At 51.0% G+C, this 12,646-nt stretch overlaps 4 protein-coding genes across 5 annotated transcripts; 2 read left to right on the top strand and 2 right to left on the bottom strand.

The window, feature by feature from the left end:
• Window position 1: 1 nt before the first annotated feature.
• Window positions 2–1,459, bottom strand: LOC121588733 (zinc finger protein 99-like). The gene is made up of 2 exons (XM_041907028.1): window positions 1,208–1,459; window positions 2–1,138 (listed from the first exon to the last, which is right to left on the bottom strand). The coding sequence occupies exons 1-2, from the start codon at window positions 1,340–1,342 to the stop codon at window positions 5–7; spliced, it is 1,269 nt and encodes a 422-aa protein (XP_041762962.1). The 5' UTR covers window positions 1,343–1,459; the 3' UTR covers window positions 2–4.
• Window positions 1,460–1,499: 40 nt separating this feature from the next.
• Window positions 1,500–2,357, top strand: LOC121588734 (UPF0587 protein CG4646). Its single transcript, XM_041907029.1, has 2 exons — window positions 1,500–1,994; window positions 2,064–2,357. The coding sequence occupies exons 1-2, from the start codon at window positions 1,742–1,744 to the stop codon at window positions 2,300–2,302; spliced, it is 492 nt and encodes a 163-aa protein (XP_041762963.1). The 5' UTR covers window positions 1,500–1,741; the 3' UTR covers window positions 2,303–2,357.
• A 369-nt stretch (window positions 2,358–2,726) lies between these two features.
• On the top strand, window positions 2,727–6,983 carry LOC121587665 (collagen alpha-1(III) chain-like). Its single transcript, XM_041904651.1, has 2 exons — window positions 2,727–4,054; window positions 4,124–6,983. The coding sequence occupies exons 1-2, from the start codon at window positions 3,737–3,739 to the stop codon at window positions 6,581–6,583; spliced, it is 2,778 nt and encodes a 925-aa protein (XP_041760585.1). The 5' UTR covers window positions 2,727–3,736; the 3' UTR covers window positions 6,584–6,983.
• Window positions 6,984–8,824: 1,841 nt separating this feature from the next.
• On the bottom strand, window positions 8,825–12,555 carry LOC121587666 (N-alpha-acetyltransferase 30A). 2 transcript variants are annotated; one of them, XR_006004088.1, is made up of 3 exons: window positions 10,757–12,555; window positions 9,370–10,672; window positions 8,825–9,303 (listed from the first exon to the last, which is right to left on the bottom strand). XR_006004088.1 is itself a non-coding variant. In XM_041904652.1 (2 exons), the coding sequence occupies exons 1-2, from the start codon at window positions 11,894–11,896 to the stop codon at window positions 10,508–10,510; spliced, it is 1,305 nt and encodes a 434-aa protein (XP_041760586.1). In that variant the 5' UTR covers window positions 11,897–12,555; the 3' UTR covers window positions 8,825–10,507. The 2 variants fall into 2 exon arrangements, 1 of the variants encoding a protein (XP_041760586.1); XM_041904652.1 differs by having other exon boundaries at window positions 8,825–10,672.
• Window positions 12,556–12,646: the final 91 nt, after the last annotated feature.

Here is a 12,646-nt window from a genome sequence, read left to right as displayed (position 1 = left end):
AATTTTAGCACGAATGCAACCACTTCCCACTGACTCTTCTTTTATTCGCACGCTTCGGTCGTTCGTCCGATACACGTTCCTTGCTGCTGTCGCTGTTGTCGGTGGGCTTTTCTTCCCCGTGCAGCAAGCTGTGTCGTTTCAGCTCCCCCGACTGGCGGTACGACAGGCCACACGGCTCACACTTGAACGGTTTCTCACCGGTGTGAATCATTAAATGGCGGGTAAGGTTTTTCTTCGCCGTAAACTTTTTGCTACAAATTTCACACTCCGGCTGTTCCCGCTTCGGAGTGGCAGATTGCTCCCTGCTGATAGAGCTGTTTGCTGTGCCTTTGACGTCCGATCTGCGACCAACGGCTGATCCATTTGCTTTGCTATCCTTCTCCGCCATACGCTTCAGCTTAAAGCGATGCAATTTCCGTTCGTGGGTTAAACTGTTGGTCCGCTTGGGAAAGCGTAACGGGCAGATGCGGCACTTGAACGGCCGTTCGCGTGCGTCGTGGAAACCAATGTGTCTGCTCGCTTCCCGTACCGTTTTGAACACCAGCCCGTCACATTCCGAGCAGGCGTAGGGAACCTCGCTGAAGTGGCTCGGCAGATGGTTGGTAAATTGTAGCGAATTCTCGAACACGGTACCGCAAAAGTAGCACTTGTGTTGTGGCAGCTGCCCAGGGGTGGGCAGGTTCGGTTTGGGCTGTTCCGTTGTCAATGCTTCTTTCGGCTTGTATGTACTACTTTGAATGCGCTTTGTCTCCTCTTTCGTGGCCGATTCATCCTCTGGCTCGTCTTCACAGTTCAGGTCGGTTGATTCGACATCGAAGGTGTTGTCCTCTTCGGAAGAGGGACAAAGCTTGCTCAAAGGCTCGCCTGTTGATGCGCTCGTTTCGGTAGCAGTTGGTTTGTTCCGTTGTTGCTCTGCTTCAATCACGTAGTTGATAGATACATTTTCTATTTTAGCACACTCTTCGGTGCCTGAGGTGAACACCTCATAGACCAGCTCTTCAACAAAGCTTCCGGGCGACGGGCTGATTTGTTGCAATTTACCATTGTTCGTCACAAATAGTTGCTTGATTTTGTTCACCGTGTTAATGCGATTTACGCACTCAATACAAAGCGACTGCAGCCGTTCGTCTTCCAGGATCTGGACGGGGGAAACGAACAACAAATAAATAACGATCGTACGAGTAGCTTGCCGCGATGGTACGCTTACCTTTATAGCGAACAGTTCGTCGATCAGCTGCGACAACACTCTACCTTGGTAGGTGTCGAACACCGAAAACACGAGCGAATCGGTGGGTGGAATATTAAGGCACAGTCTGCAGGCGGAGGACGATATTGAAACCATAATTTTGTATTTCTTGCCGACAGTTGAGCAAAGGGACCATCCACCGCACTCCAACCAAGATTGCTTTGTAAACAACCGAATCGAACCCCTTCAGAAACGTTCGATACACTGTGGGTCTGCTGCAAGCAGCCGACTGGACATAATAAACACCCTGTAGCTGTCAAAGGCAATATTTTGAAAACAAAGCGAAAGGTGCAAAAACAAAGCTGAAAACTCTGCTGCACACATTTTTTACGATTTTGCCGGTGTTAAAACGGCGTAACGATTGTACTTTCCGCCGTTTTATGTAAATTGAGCGGCCGAACCTTGTACAGGACACAAGTAAAGCGCTGTTTTCGCGTGGCGCCCAGGAAACTTCTAGACAGTGAGTGTTGCTCACGTACTGCATCGCAGCCTAACATGGGAAAGATTGGCCTACAGATTAAGGCAACGTTGGAAAACATCGAGACGCTGAAAACGAACCATCCGCACTATGCGTTCTTCCTGAAAATCAAGTGCACCAACTGTGGCGAAGTGTCGGACAAGTGGCACGATCTGACCGAAGGCGAGCACGTCAACGAGGATTCGCGCAATCCGAAAGGATTCAATTTCTACATGAAGTGCCGCATGTGCTCGCGCGAAAATAGCATCGACATCATTGAAGGCTCGAACGGTAGGTAGAAGAAGTCACACAAAAAAAACTGCGGGCTGAGCACGTTAATACGAGCGTCGTTCTTTGCAGCAAGCTACACGGAGCAGGATTCGGGCAAAAAGAAGACGATCGTTGCGTTCGATTGCCGGGGAGTGGAACCGATCGAGTTCAGTCCCCGGACCGGATGGATTGCGAAGGCGACCGAGAACGGGCCAACATTTGAGGACATCGATCTTTCGGAAGACGACTGGGTGGAGTACGATCAGAAGAACAACAATTCCGTTGGTGTGTACGAGTTTGAGTCCGATTTCATCAAGATGAAAAAGTGAACAGTTGTTTGTTGAGAGGCAATAAGAAACCGTTGGATCATACCTTCAGGAGAAAGATTGGTTTTCATTTCTTTTAGCTGAATTTCTCTTATACCACGCAGAAATGTTTTCGTGCAAATCAAATAATCAAATAAATTGAACCAAAGCGATGGGTGACACCACTGTGCAAAAGCATTATGTTTATACGACGTTGTTTCTTTCTTCAAACATGTTTTTCAGAAGATCAACGAGATGTTTCTTTTATATTTTATTAGGTACGATTTTCATCAAAATGAATGTGAAAAAATAGCTTCTTGGAAATAATCTCTTTTTTGTCCCATTTTTTATTTATTTTCTTTGTTTTGATCCATATTATTGGTCAGATTTGAGCGTTTTTCATCGCGTGCTGTCATAACAAAGGACCAAAACGTTACTCACAGTGGTGCGGTGGACGCCGTGGTGCTTAATCGAAGCTGTCAATCAGCAAATCACCAACATTACCAAGAGAGCCAACACAAAAAAGCAGCAGCAGCAGCAGCAGCACCATCGATAAATAGTAGGCACCATTCCGCGGCCCTCGCCCGGAATATTCCGATTGCTCGCGCTCGAATCGAGAGCGCCCGCGCGGCGCGCCGCCGCCCCGTGGTTCACCTGCGTGCAGCAAAGCAATCGACGAGGAGGAGGAGCAGCAATCGTCCGCCACACACCGTGTCCTGCACACGAAGGCGTTCGTCGAGCACAGAAGGGGCAGGGTAGTGCAAACAGTGAAGTGCGCGCGGCGGTACGCGAACCCCCCCGCAGGAAAGCGTCAGAGCATCGCGTTTTCAGCGCGTTTCCCGCAACACTCCCGGAAGCGGCCAGTCCGTCCAGTGTCGGTGGACGGGCAAACGCGCGCCCATCGTATCCGCGCAGCAGCAAGCGTGAATCCGGAAGTGCGATAGCGCGCAAAGTGTCGTCTGCTTCTGTGTGTGGCAGCAGTTGTTTACCTTCGGCTGCACAACGCATCAATCGCGCGGTGCTGGAGAGGAAAAAAATCGGAACCGTCGGCATTCGGCAGCCGCCAAAGGCAAAAGTTTGTAGGGCACCGAATACGGTGGCAGTGACACCCCCCCCCCGGGGAAAGTGCCAAACGTGCCAAAGTCGTGCCCAGCATCTCGCGCGGATTGCTTTGTTTTGCTTTCTTTCTGTCTGATTGACGCAAAGCTGACATCCGGAGCTGGTGCTGGCAGGTTCTTTGCGTTGTTAAGATCGTTAAAACGTTACAGTATGTTACGGTGAACGGTGCTGCTAAATTGCTTGGCATCTTTGCGGAGTTGCACGCCTGTTTGTGTTGCGGACTGTGTGTGGCTGACTGTGTGTGGCTTGTAGGGTAGACTCCTCGCCCCGCCAGTGTTTTTTTTTTCTTCCTCACCCCGTGCCCTCAGATGGTTGCACCCTGAGCGCCGGAGGAGTGGAATGCTGTACGATTATCAGCCTCAGCCTTATCAGCAGCAGCAGCACCTGCCGCAAGAAGGAGGAGGAGGAGCAGGAGCAGGCGCAGGAGGAAGGGGAGGCAAAGCAGGTGGAAGAGGAGGCAGAAGAGGTGGCGGAGGAGCGAGCAAAGGAGCGTCAGCCACAATGCCGAAGAAGGATTCCAAGTCCGATGAGGGCGGCCGCAAAACCAAGATGAGCCAGGCGGCTGCGGCCAAGCTCGAGCAGCAACAGCAGCAGCAGCAGCAGCAACAACAGCAGCAGCAGCAGCAGCAGCAGCAGCAGCAGCAGCAACAGCAGCAGGTAAATGACCACTGTACATCACTGTGACCGAGCATCATTGTAATTTGTGCGCTTTGTGATTGTTTTTAGGATGACGGTACGGGCATGAAGGGCGGACCTGGTGGTCCGGGTACGGGCAGACCGGGCTCGGTCGGGCCTGGCGGCCCTGGCGGGATGAAACAGTCGGACGGTTGCAGTATTAACGCCGGCGGCGGCGTTCCCGGACCCAACAGCGGTGTGATGGATGCGCTCGGCAAGCCGGGTGGTCCGGTGATGGGTGGCGGCGGTCCGCTGGACGGTGTCGGAGGGCATCCGCTCGACGGCAAGATGAATCCCGGCCTGGCGGGCATGATGGCGGGCAACAAGCCGTCGAACAAGCTGGAGTACACGCAGCAGCAGAGCCAGATATTCGTCTTCTCGACGGCGCTGGCGAACAAGGGCGCCGAGGCGGTGCTGAGTGGCCAGTTCAACTCGATCATCGCGTACCATTGCGCCCAGATGCAGAAACAGAACCGGCTCGGTGGCCCAGGACCGGACGAGATGAGCGGGAACAGCGTCGGCCCGGGTGCGATGTCACCGTGGATGGACCACGGGCACCACGGGCACGGTTCGCCCGATCATCATCCGATGGGCCCGCGTGGTATGGGCGGACCGGGTGGACCGCCGGACGGTATGAAAAAGTCCGCCACCATTCACCATACGGCCAACGCGTCCTGCCTGGAGAATGACGGTTCGCTGCCAATGTTCGGTGGCGGTGGCGGTGTCCCCGACGGGCATATGCCGCCGCATATGCGCATGGGACCGGGCGGAGGCCCGGGTCTCGACCCGTCGATGGTGATGGGGAAAAAATCGGCCACCATCCATCATACGCCGAACGCGTGCATGGATCAGGACGGAAGCGGTTTACCGATGTACCCGTCGGACGGTCACGGCGGTGGCCCACCACACATGCGCATGAATCCGGACGGAATGTCGAAACCGTCCACGATCCACCATACGCCCAGCTCGTGCATGGAGGGCGACGGTGGCGGTGATCCGGGTGTGGGCGGCCATCCGGGCGTGAAGATGGAAAATCCGTCGCCCGTTGGGTCGCACATTTCGCCCAGTGGTGGGGGCGGCGGTGGTGTCCCTGGCGGCGGGCCCGGCGGTGGCCACGGTGGCGGCGGACCTGGCGGTATGGGCGGCCCGGGAGGACCGGGAAGTGGTGGACCGGGTGGCAGTCACTCGAGCTCGACCATCATCGACCAGATGAACTCGCTCGTGGCCTCGCTGCCGCTGATGAAGGGCGGCAATGTGCTGTCGCAATCCCGTGGCCATCCGCAGCCGTCGCTGCAGGGCGTGAAGGTGCCGGACGAAAACCTGACGCCCCAGCAGCGGCAACACCGCGAACAGCAGCTGGCAACGCTGCGCCAGATGCAGAAGATGTTCTTTCCCGAGCAGCGGGGCATGGGCATGGATCCGCACGGCATGGGCATGAGGCCGCAGTTCCGCGGACCGGCCGGTGGGATGCCGCCGGACTTTGGTGGACCGCCGAACCGACCGCTCAATCCTGCCTTCATGAACACGCCCCTCGGCAGTGGCGGTGTCGGCGGCCCAGGCATGGGCGGCCCGGTGGACGGGGGGCCGGGCCCAGGCCCGGGACCGGGACCGGGCATGATCAACGAGCAGATTCCGCCGATGCAATACAACAAACCGAACATGATGAACCCTGGCATGTACGGTGGCGGCATGGGAGGCGGCGGCGGCGGCGGCCACGGCGGTGGACCGATGGGAGGCCCGATGGGTGGCCCGATGGGCGGACCGATGGGAGGGCCCGGTGGACCGATGGGTGGTCCGATGGGTGGCCCGATGGGTGGTCCCGGCGGTGGTGGCCCGATGAATCGTATGTACAAAGCGGATCCCGACCCCATCTTTCCACCCATGACGGAGATGGGAGGGTACGGCGGCGGAGGCGGCGGTGTGATGAATAACCACGGGCCCGGCATGTTCAATCCCGGCATGCAGCAGCGAATGGGCATGCCACCGGGTGGTGGCGGTCCCGGCCCGGGCGGTGGCGGCCCGATGGGGGGCGGTCCCGTTGGCCACATGATGGGGGGACCGAAGATGGGCCCAGATCCGTCGATGCTCGGCGGGCCCGGTGGTCCCATACCGCAGTCGCCCCTGATGGACGACGATCTGAGCAAGGGCTCGATGCAGCAGCAGCAGCAGCAACAGCAGCAAATGATGCTTCCCGCAAATCCACCTCTTCCGCAGCAACCGGGCACACCGACGGGCGGTGTCGGCAGTAACGGTGGCCCCATGTCGGTCGGCATGAACCCGGGCCTCAATCCCAACGGCGCGAATGGAACGGTGAACAATAATGGCAAAACGAAAGAGCCCTCCCTCTCGCCCGAGCAACAGCAGCAGCAACAACAAGGTGGTCCTGGTTCGAACCAGCAACAGCAAGGACCCGGCAGTCAGCAGGGGCCACTGACGCCCCAAACGCCCCAAGGCGGACAGCAAACGCCTGGACAACCTCTTACCCCACAGACATCGATGGCCGGATCGTAGAGCCAACCCAGACACACAAACACACATACACTCATCCATATACATCCCCACAGTCCCAACAGAGAACTCAAGCATCAAGAAATGATTGTTTTTGTGTGAAAGAGTGAGAGAAAGATAGAGGAAGAGAGGAAGCAGAGAGGAAAGGGAAGCAAGATGTAAAAAAATAGACAAGAAAATGGACAATGATCGTTCGAGGGCAAAGCATTTTGGCCGTAGAGCACCCATTACCGGTCCTTGTCTAAGGAAAAAAACCTCCCAGTAGCTCACATACATCCATACACTTAAAACACACACACACAAACAGTCCCACATACATTATACACATGAGCAACAAATCTGCCTTATCATTACCGAATGAATACGAGCAAAATGCAAAGAGAAAGCAACAAGATAATACAAACAAAACAAAAAAAATCTGCAAACGAAAAAAGGGATACGAAACCGTGAAACTATACAAATAGGACGAGAAGCATGAAGCGCATTTGAAGAAGTATAGAGCAAAAAACAAATAGATAAGGAAAGTGTAAATGCAAAACCAGACGAAGAACAGGAAAAAGCAGCTAAAACAGTACGATATCGGTGCGAAAGCAACACAAAGAGAGCGTAATTGGCGTACAAGCGAGACAATTGTGAAAATGGGCGGAAACTCATAGGCAAGCTAGGACGAAAGGTTATACACCCTCAAACAACCCCCTCCCCCCTTCCGGGTGATCGTTTTTGCGAAGCGCTGGTGCTGTTGTGTACAGGCAGGAGTTCTTGATGTAATAGCTTCTTATGTTGGTATGTTGCTTTCATTTCTGTCCTCAAGGACTCGAAGCGGTTGACGTGCCGTTTATTTTCCCTCACGTGGTTTGCCCAGCCCATCGCAAGATCGTGCGCAACACCAACTCTTTATTTGTGGTATTTTCTGCTCCTTATTTGGCGCCACAACCTTTTAGTCGGTCTAGGCCTGCCTAAGCCACTCAAGGAGCTTCACTATCTGTGACTTGTTGGTGTACTCATAGTTTTATCTTAGTTTTATCCCACACTAAAGCAAACACCCCCAACCCAACAATCGATCACTACGACCCGCATTGCAATGGAGGTGTGTTAGTATTAGGGCTTTATAGAAATTGTATTATTTTAAACATGTTTGCTTCCATCAGACTCCTCTCCCTAACTCCCCATCTCCCTCGCTACTACACCTCTTTTGCACTGGGAACAGGATTGAACGAAATGCGCTGGTCGATTGCATTATTGCTCCTCCATATTCTACTTGTACTTCTCTCTTTGTTGGAATGCATTGTATTTTGCGTGCGACGCTCCGTGAATAGGCCACTCAAACGCGTTTTATCTTTTACTTACATAAAGGTGCCGACGAACACGAAATTATTTTCTTTTTATTTTATTGGCATTCGACCAAAACAAACGGTAATAGATAATTTCTTCTAACGTACATGCCTATTTGCCTTCGCGATTCGTTTTGTCCGTACTTTATCTAGAGAAAATAATGATAATAATAAAAAAAAACATCTAATACAATGATTTTAAGGAAGACACAAAACAAAGCAGTTTTTTCTTCGGCACAAAATAAGAACGAACCAAGAATTTCTTTCATGCTCCGCTTTGCTTCACTCTCCCATCACACTATCATCAAATTGAACCATTTGTTTGCTGATTTGTTGGTTCCACCTTGTTTCCCCTTATCAGCAACAGTGTTGCTGTTTTGTTTGTTTGTTTTTTTATTATTTTCTTTCTTGAAACGCCACATGCAATTACAAATTAAAATCAACAAAACCAACGTGTGAAACGTGCGAAACGATAGCAATACTAAATATATACATGAATACATATAATCCAGCATGTACCTACCTATTGAAAGTCTATTGAAAGCGCTTGTTTGGTGTGATACTCGACTGATCGATCGTTTAGCTTCTCAACCGCGCTTTCCACGTGTTTAATGTGGAAAGCGCTACTGCTCAAATGAAGGGTCGCGTTTATTTGTTCAATCTCGCTTTTAATAATTAATCAATAATTGTAAACGATTCACACAAAGCATTAGGCAGATTTTGACTGTATTTGCTTTCCTTTGTTTTTTGTTTGCGCCACCTTCTTATTTGTGCCTCCAAACATTTGCGTTGACAAATTGAAGCATTGGCGTTCGATACACTCGGTGTTAGGAAAAGGAAAAACTCATCACCAAAACAAACAAACAAGCTACATGGAGTATCATGCGTAAAACATTCTCGCCTCAGCAGAGAATGATGGGGAAAACACAAGCAAGCAAACCACGCAAAGGGAAATAAGGATAAGATCGAAAGAATATTTAGTGAGGAAGTATTAACAAAAAGATCTTTAAAGTGTTGAATAAAAAAAAGGAAAAATGTAATAGTTTTTTTTCTTGACCCGCGACCGAATTGATTTCTTTGTCCGTTTCAAGGAGCTCATCAGCGCTTTGTTCATCGCTCAATTTTCTGACTTTATTGTTATACTTTTTACAAAATGGTAAACCGTTTCGGATTTATGTTTCGCATTCACGTGGTTGTTTATTTATTATAATTTACCTCCCCTTCTAACTACTATACAGCTTCGCTAACGACACAAACCGACCGTCCTGTAACCGTCCTGTGGTCGTCGTATGGACTGGAGAAAGCTTACCAATCTCTTTACATTTTGTTACACATCCTTCCAAAACCGTACAACGATCTGTCCTTTCTTGCATCCGAAAAGAAAAATGAAATCTGAACCAATATGTGGAAGTAAAGAAATGTCTTAGTTCGAGAAAAAAACGAAAACAAAATCCTCACCCAACGTGTTAACGTGTTAACTGTTTTGTTTTCTTCTTTTTGCAGCAATTATCGATATTATCAATGAAACAAACAAAGCTTGCAAACAGTTCGGTATTGTGCTATGCTAATCTCCTGGTCACTCCTGGCAACCGCTGCTATACCCTCAGCACTGACTGGAAGAACACGATACACGCATGAAGCAAAAACAATTCCTACTACAAATGGCTAGTACACTCGCACCCCCATACAATCACACACACACACACACACACACACACACACACATACATATACACAGTACTATATTACAAAACAAATGGTAAAAGTGTTTTACAAATTTTCATTGTTCAGTGCCTTAGAGCGTTCGGTTGCAGCCGAAGCAGCAGCAGCACGTTTTTCGGCCGCTGTCGTACGTTTTTCGTTACGATAGGAAATAAATTATTTGTGCTGATAGGTTTCGCTGGAAAGAAAAGCCTGATGTCTAAAAAGAACAAGTGCAGAACAGAAAAAGAAAATACACCAACAAACTGCCGCTTGCAGTTATACAGTGTAAAAGCGGGCCCTGAAGCTGAAGGCGAACAAGAATCTAAACTCTTCTAATGATGGTTACGCTCGGGTGAAGAGGAACATAAAAACAAAACTGTGTACAAGCACAATCACCACCCGCGTGCACAGTGAACTGTTCTCATAAATATTGAACTATGCTGCCTTGTGTTACATTTGATCGCTTCATAAGGAACTAAACCATTTCAATTCCTCTCGGAGGGGCAGGGGAAACCGATTAAATATTGTTCCAGTCTAGGTTCAGTATTTGGTTGTGCAAGGAAAATGGGTGGCAGGAGAAACTTTTTGTTTGCAAAACATTTTGCTGATATCTATTAATGCCATTCCATTCAAATATCACGCAACTGCGAACGCATAGCATAGTACAAAACGTATGAGTATCCGTTACAGCTCGTACTGGCCATTTTGATTCACTAGCTTTTTGCACACAATCAAAATTGGCAACGGTCCTTTTCCCCGTCCCCGTCGCTAATCTTGGTTGGCGTTTATTGAGGACTGTTGCCTTGTTACCTGGGGCATCGCAACATTCCGTCATATCTTCGATACAAACGAAACAAAAGGACATCTAGGTTTGGTAGGGGTACAGCTGCGCTCATCTGAACCACAGCTTCAGTCGTAACGCGTCGACACCGTTAAGGTAGTAGTGAAACAGCCGCTTGTCTCGCACAAAGCCCAGATTTTCGTACAACCGCAGTGCCGGTTGGTTCGTGATTTCCGTCTCCAGCACCACCTCATCGGCGTGGTCCTCCACCATAGCCTAAAAGCAGAAGAAACAAAGAAATGAAACACATCTTTTTTATCCACGAGCGTACGAAACGAATGGGCTTGTGCTTGATCGTACCTGTATTGCTTTCTGTACGAGCGTGGTGCCGATTTTTAGCTTCCGATAGTCCTTGTCCACTGCCAGCATTGCGATGTAGCCGCGGCGCGTCTCCTGCCGGTGAATGTCCAGCTTGCAGACGATCGCACCGACGCAAGTGTCCCGGTGCAGCGCCAGAAAGCACAGCTTTGGCCAGTTGTGTATGAAATAGCGGTAGGTGTAGATCGAGTACGGCTCGGACAGATCCTTCTGAATGAGCGCCATAATGGCGGGCATCTGGCGTTCCGATTCGTACACCTGGTAGCGAATCTCCATCGGTGTCAGGGCGGGCTTGCTCCCGTCCACCGCTGGCAATGGATCCGCTGAGGTAGATGGATCTGCGCAACTGGCCGTAGCTTGAACGCAGGAAACTTGTTCCGGCTCGGCCGTGTCTTGCTGTACTACCACCATTACGTCAGCATCGGCCGGCTGCTGAACTTGGCCCCTATCCGCATCTTGTAAGCCAGTTGCTGCTGTGGGACGTTGAGATTTGCCTTCTGCCTTGTCGTCGGTCTTTGCGTTGCCATGCTCAGCACAGTCTCCCCCCTCATCTGTGGTGCTAGCGTGTCCCTTTTTCGTAGCCCTACTGCGAGCCTTTTTCCTCCCTGGCGTGTCCTTATGGGTGGGCGGCAAGGACGTTACACCACCATTTGCCTCTTCACTTCGTGCATTCGGCAAACCATTCGTTAAGCCATTAAGTCCGATTTGAACACATTGCTCCAGCTTCTTGCTGATCGCATCGACGGCCGATGGCGACTCCTCGGCCGGCAGCCCGTTGCTATGGCTACTGCTATGGTTGTTACTGCTATGACTACTACAATTACTATTTACAACCGCTGCATTCCGCTGTTGCACCTGCTTCGCTAGCACCGCCTCCAATGGTTGCGCCCTTGCCGTGTCTAGCGTGGCGGAGGAGATTGTCGCATTCGCTTCTCCCGTCATCTCCGGCTCAGTAGAGCTATTTTTAGCTTTATTTTTCCTCTTGGCCTTCTTGCGCCTTCCGGCACCGCTCGCTACCGCGGCCACCGTGCTGTAGTCCTCCGCAGACGTTGCGTTCCCATTGGTAAGTTTACCGCTTGTTCCCGTTTCCGTCGGACGCCCGTCCGGTCCGATCACGTCCATTCGGGAGGGAGCGGGTGCCGCCTGCAACTTGATCGTCTTCTGCGTTTCTCTAGGGTTGTTCCTGTCACAACAGGGAAGAAAAATCCACTGCTCGCACGGCCGGGAAGCTGGCACAAAGATTTGCCTTGGTCAAACAAAAACGTTGGAACGCTGGGCAAGCACTTTCCCTACAGCAAACAGCTCACAGTGGGATGAACAGGCCACCACAGCACAATTCCGTACGTTCGTGGTTCAGATTTAACAGTTTGGTGCTTTTCCACGATCCGCGATCTATCATACGGTTTTCGTAATCGATATCATTTTTCCTTGCTTTTTTCCTTCTCAACCTTTCCCAGATCGCAGGGGGAGGGAGTTGACCCGTGCCGTTCCGATGGACGATTGCTCGCAGGAAGGAGTGCAATTTCGATGGCACCGCCGGACCTGCACGAGGTGATTTAGTACGTCCCCAGGGGTCAGGAAGAGAGTATCCCTCCCTTCGCACTATTCAATGGTGGGCAGAGGTTGGGTATCACAATACTGGTGCACTTTTCCAACGGGCGACTACTTCTGTGTGGACTTTTTCTTTTATTTTGCTACTACCCTCGCCAGTGCTATTGCAGCTCTGGTCACCTATTGCTGCACTTCTCTTGCACGTATTCTTTCGCTGTCGACTGTCAAATTCGTCGAACGTTCCCGTACAACATGACGAGCGTTTTTGACGTAAACAAATCGCTGCATCTCTCTCATTTTCGACCATTCTCACTCGTTGTG

Source organism: Anopheles merus, chromosome 2R (assembly GCF_017562075.2).
Source record: "Anopheles merus strain MAF chromosome 2R, AmerM5.1, whole genome shotgun sequence".
NCBI classification, from domain to species: Eukaryota; Metazoa; Arthropoda; class Insecta; order Diptera; family Culicidae; genus Anopheles; species Anopheles merus.
This window is presented reverse-complemented; position numbering and strand designations above follow the sequence as displayed.

Bases quoted from the DNA above. Each gene is read 5' to 3' on its own strand.
- LOC121588733 (XM_041907028.1), bottom strand. From the start codon at position 1,342: ATGGTTTCAATATCGTCCTCCGCCTGCAGACTGTGCCTTAATATTCCA. The intron at 1,139-1,207 runs GTAAGCGTACCA...TCCCCCGTCCAG, and splicing joins ACGAACTGTTCGCTATAAAG to ATCCTGGAAGACGAACGGCT.
- LOC121588734 (XM_041907029.1), top strand. From the start codon at position 1,742: ATGGGAAAGATTGGCCTACAGATTAAGGCAACGTTGGAAAACATCGAG. The intron at 1,995-2,063 runs GTAGGTAGAAGA...CGTTCTTTGCAG, and splicing joins CATCATTGAAGGCTCGAACG to CAAGCTACACGGAGCAGGAT.
- LOC121587665 (XM_041904651.1), top strand. From the start codon at position 3,737: ATGCTGTACGATTATCAGCCTCAGCCTTATCAGCAGCAGCAGCACCTG. The intron at 4,055-4,123 runs GTAAATGACCAC...GATTGTTTTTAG, and splicing joins AGCAGCAGCAACAGCAGCAG to GATGACGGTACGGGCATGAA.
- LOC121587666 (XM_041904652.1), bottom strand. From the start codon at position 11,896: ATGGACGTGATCGGACCGGACGGGCGTCCGACGGAAACGGGAACAAGC. The intron at 10,673-10,756 runs GTACGATCAAGC...TTCTGCTTTTAG, and splicing joins TCGTACAGAAAGCAATACAG to GCTATGGTGGAGGACCACGC.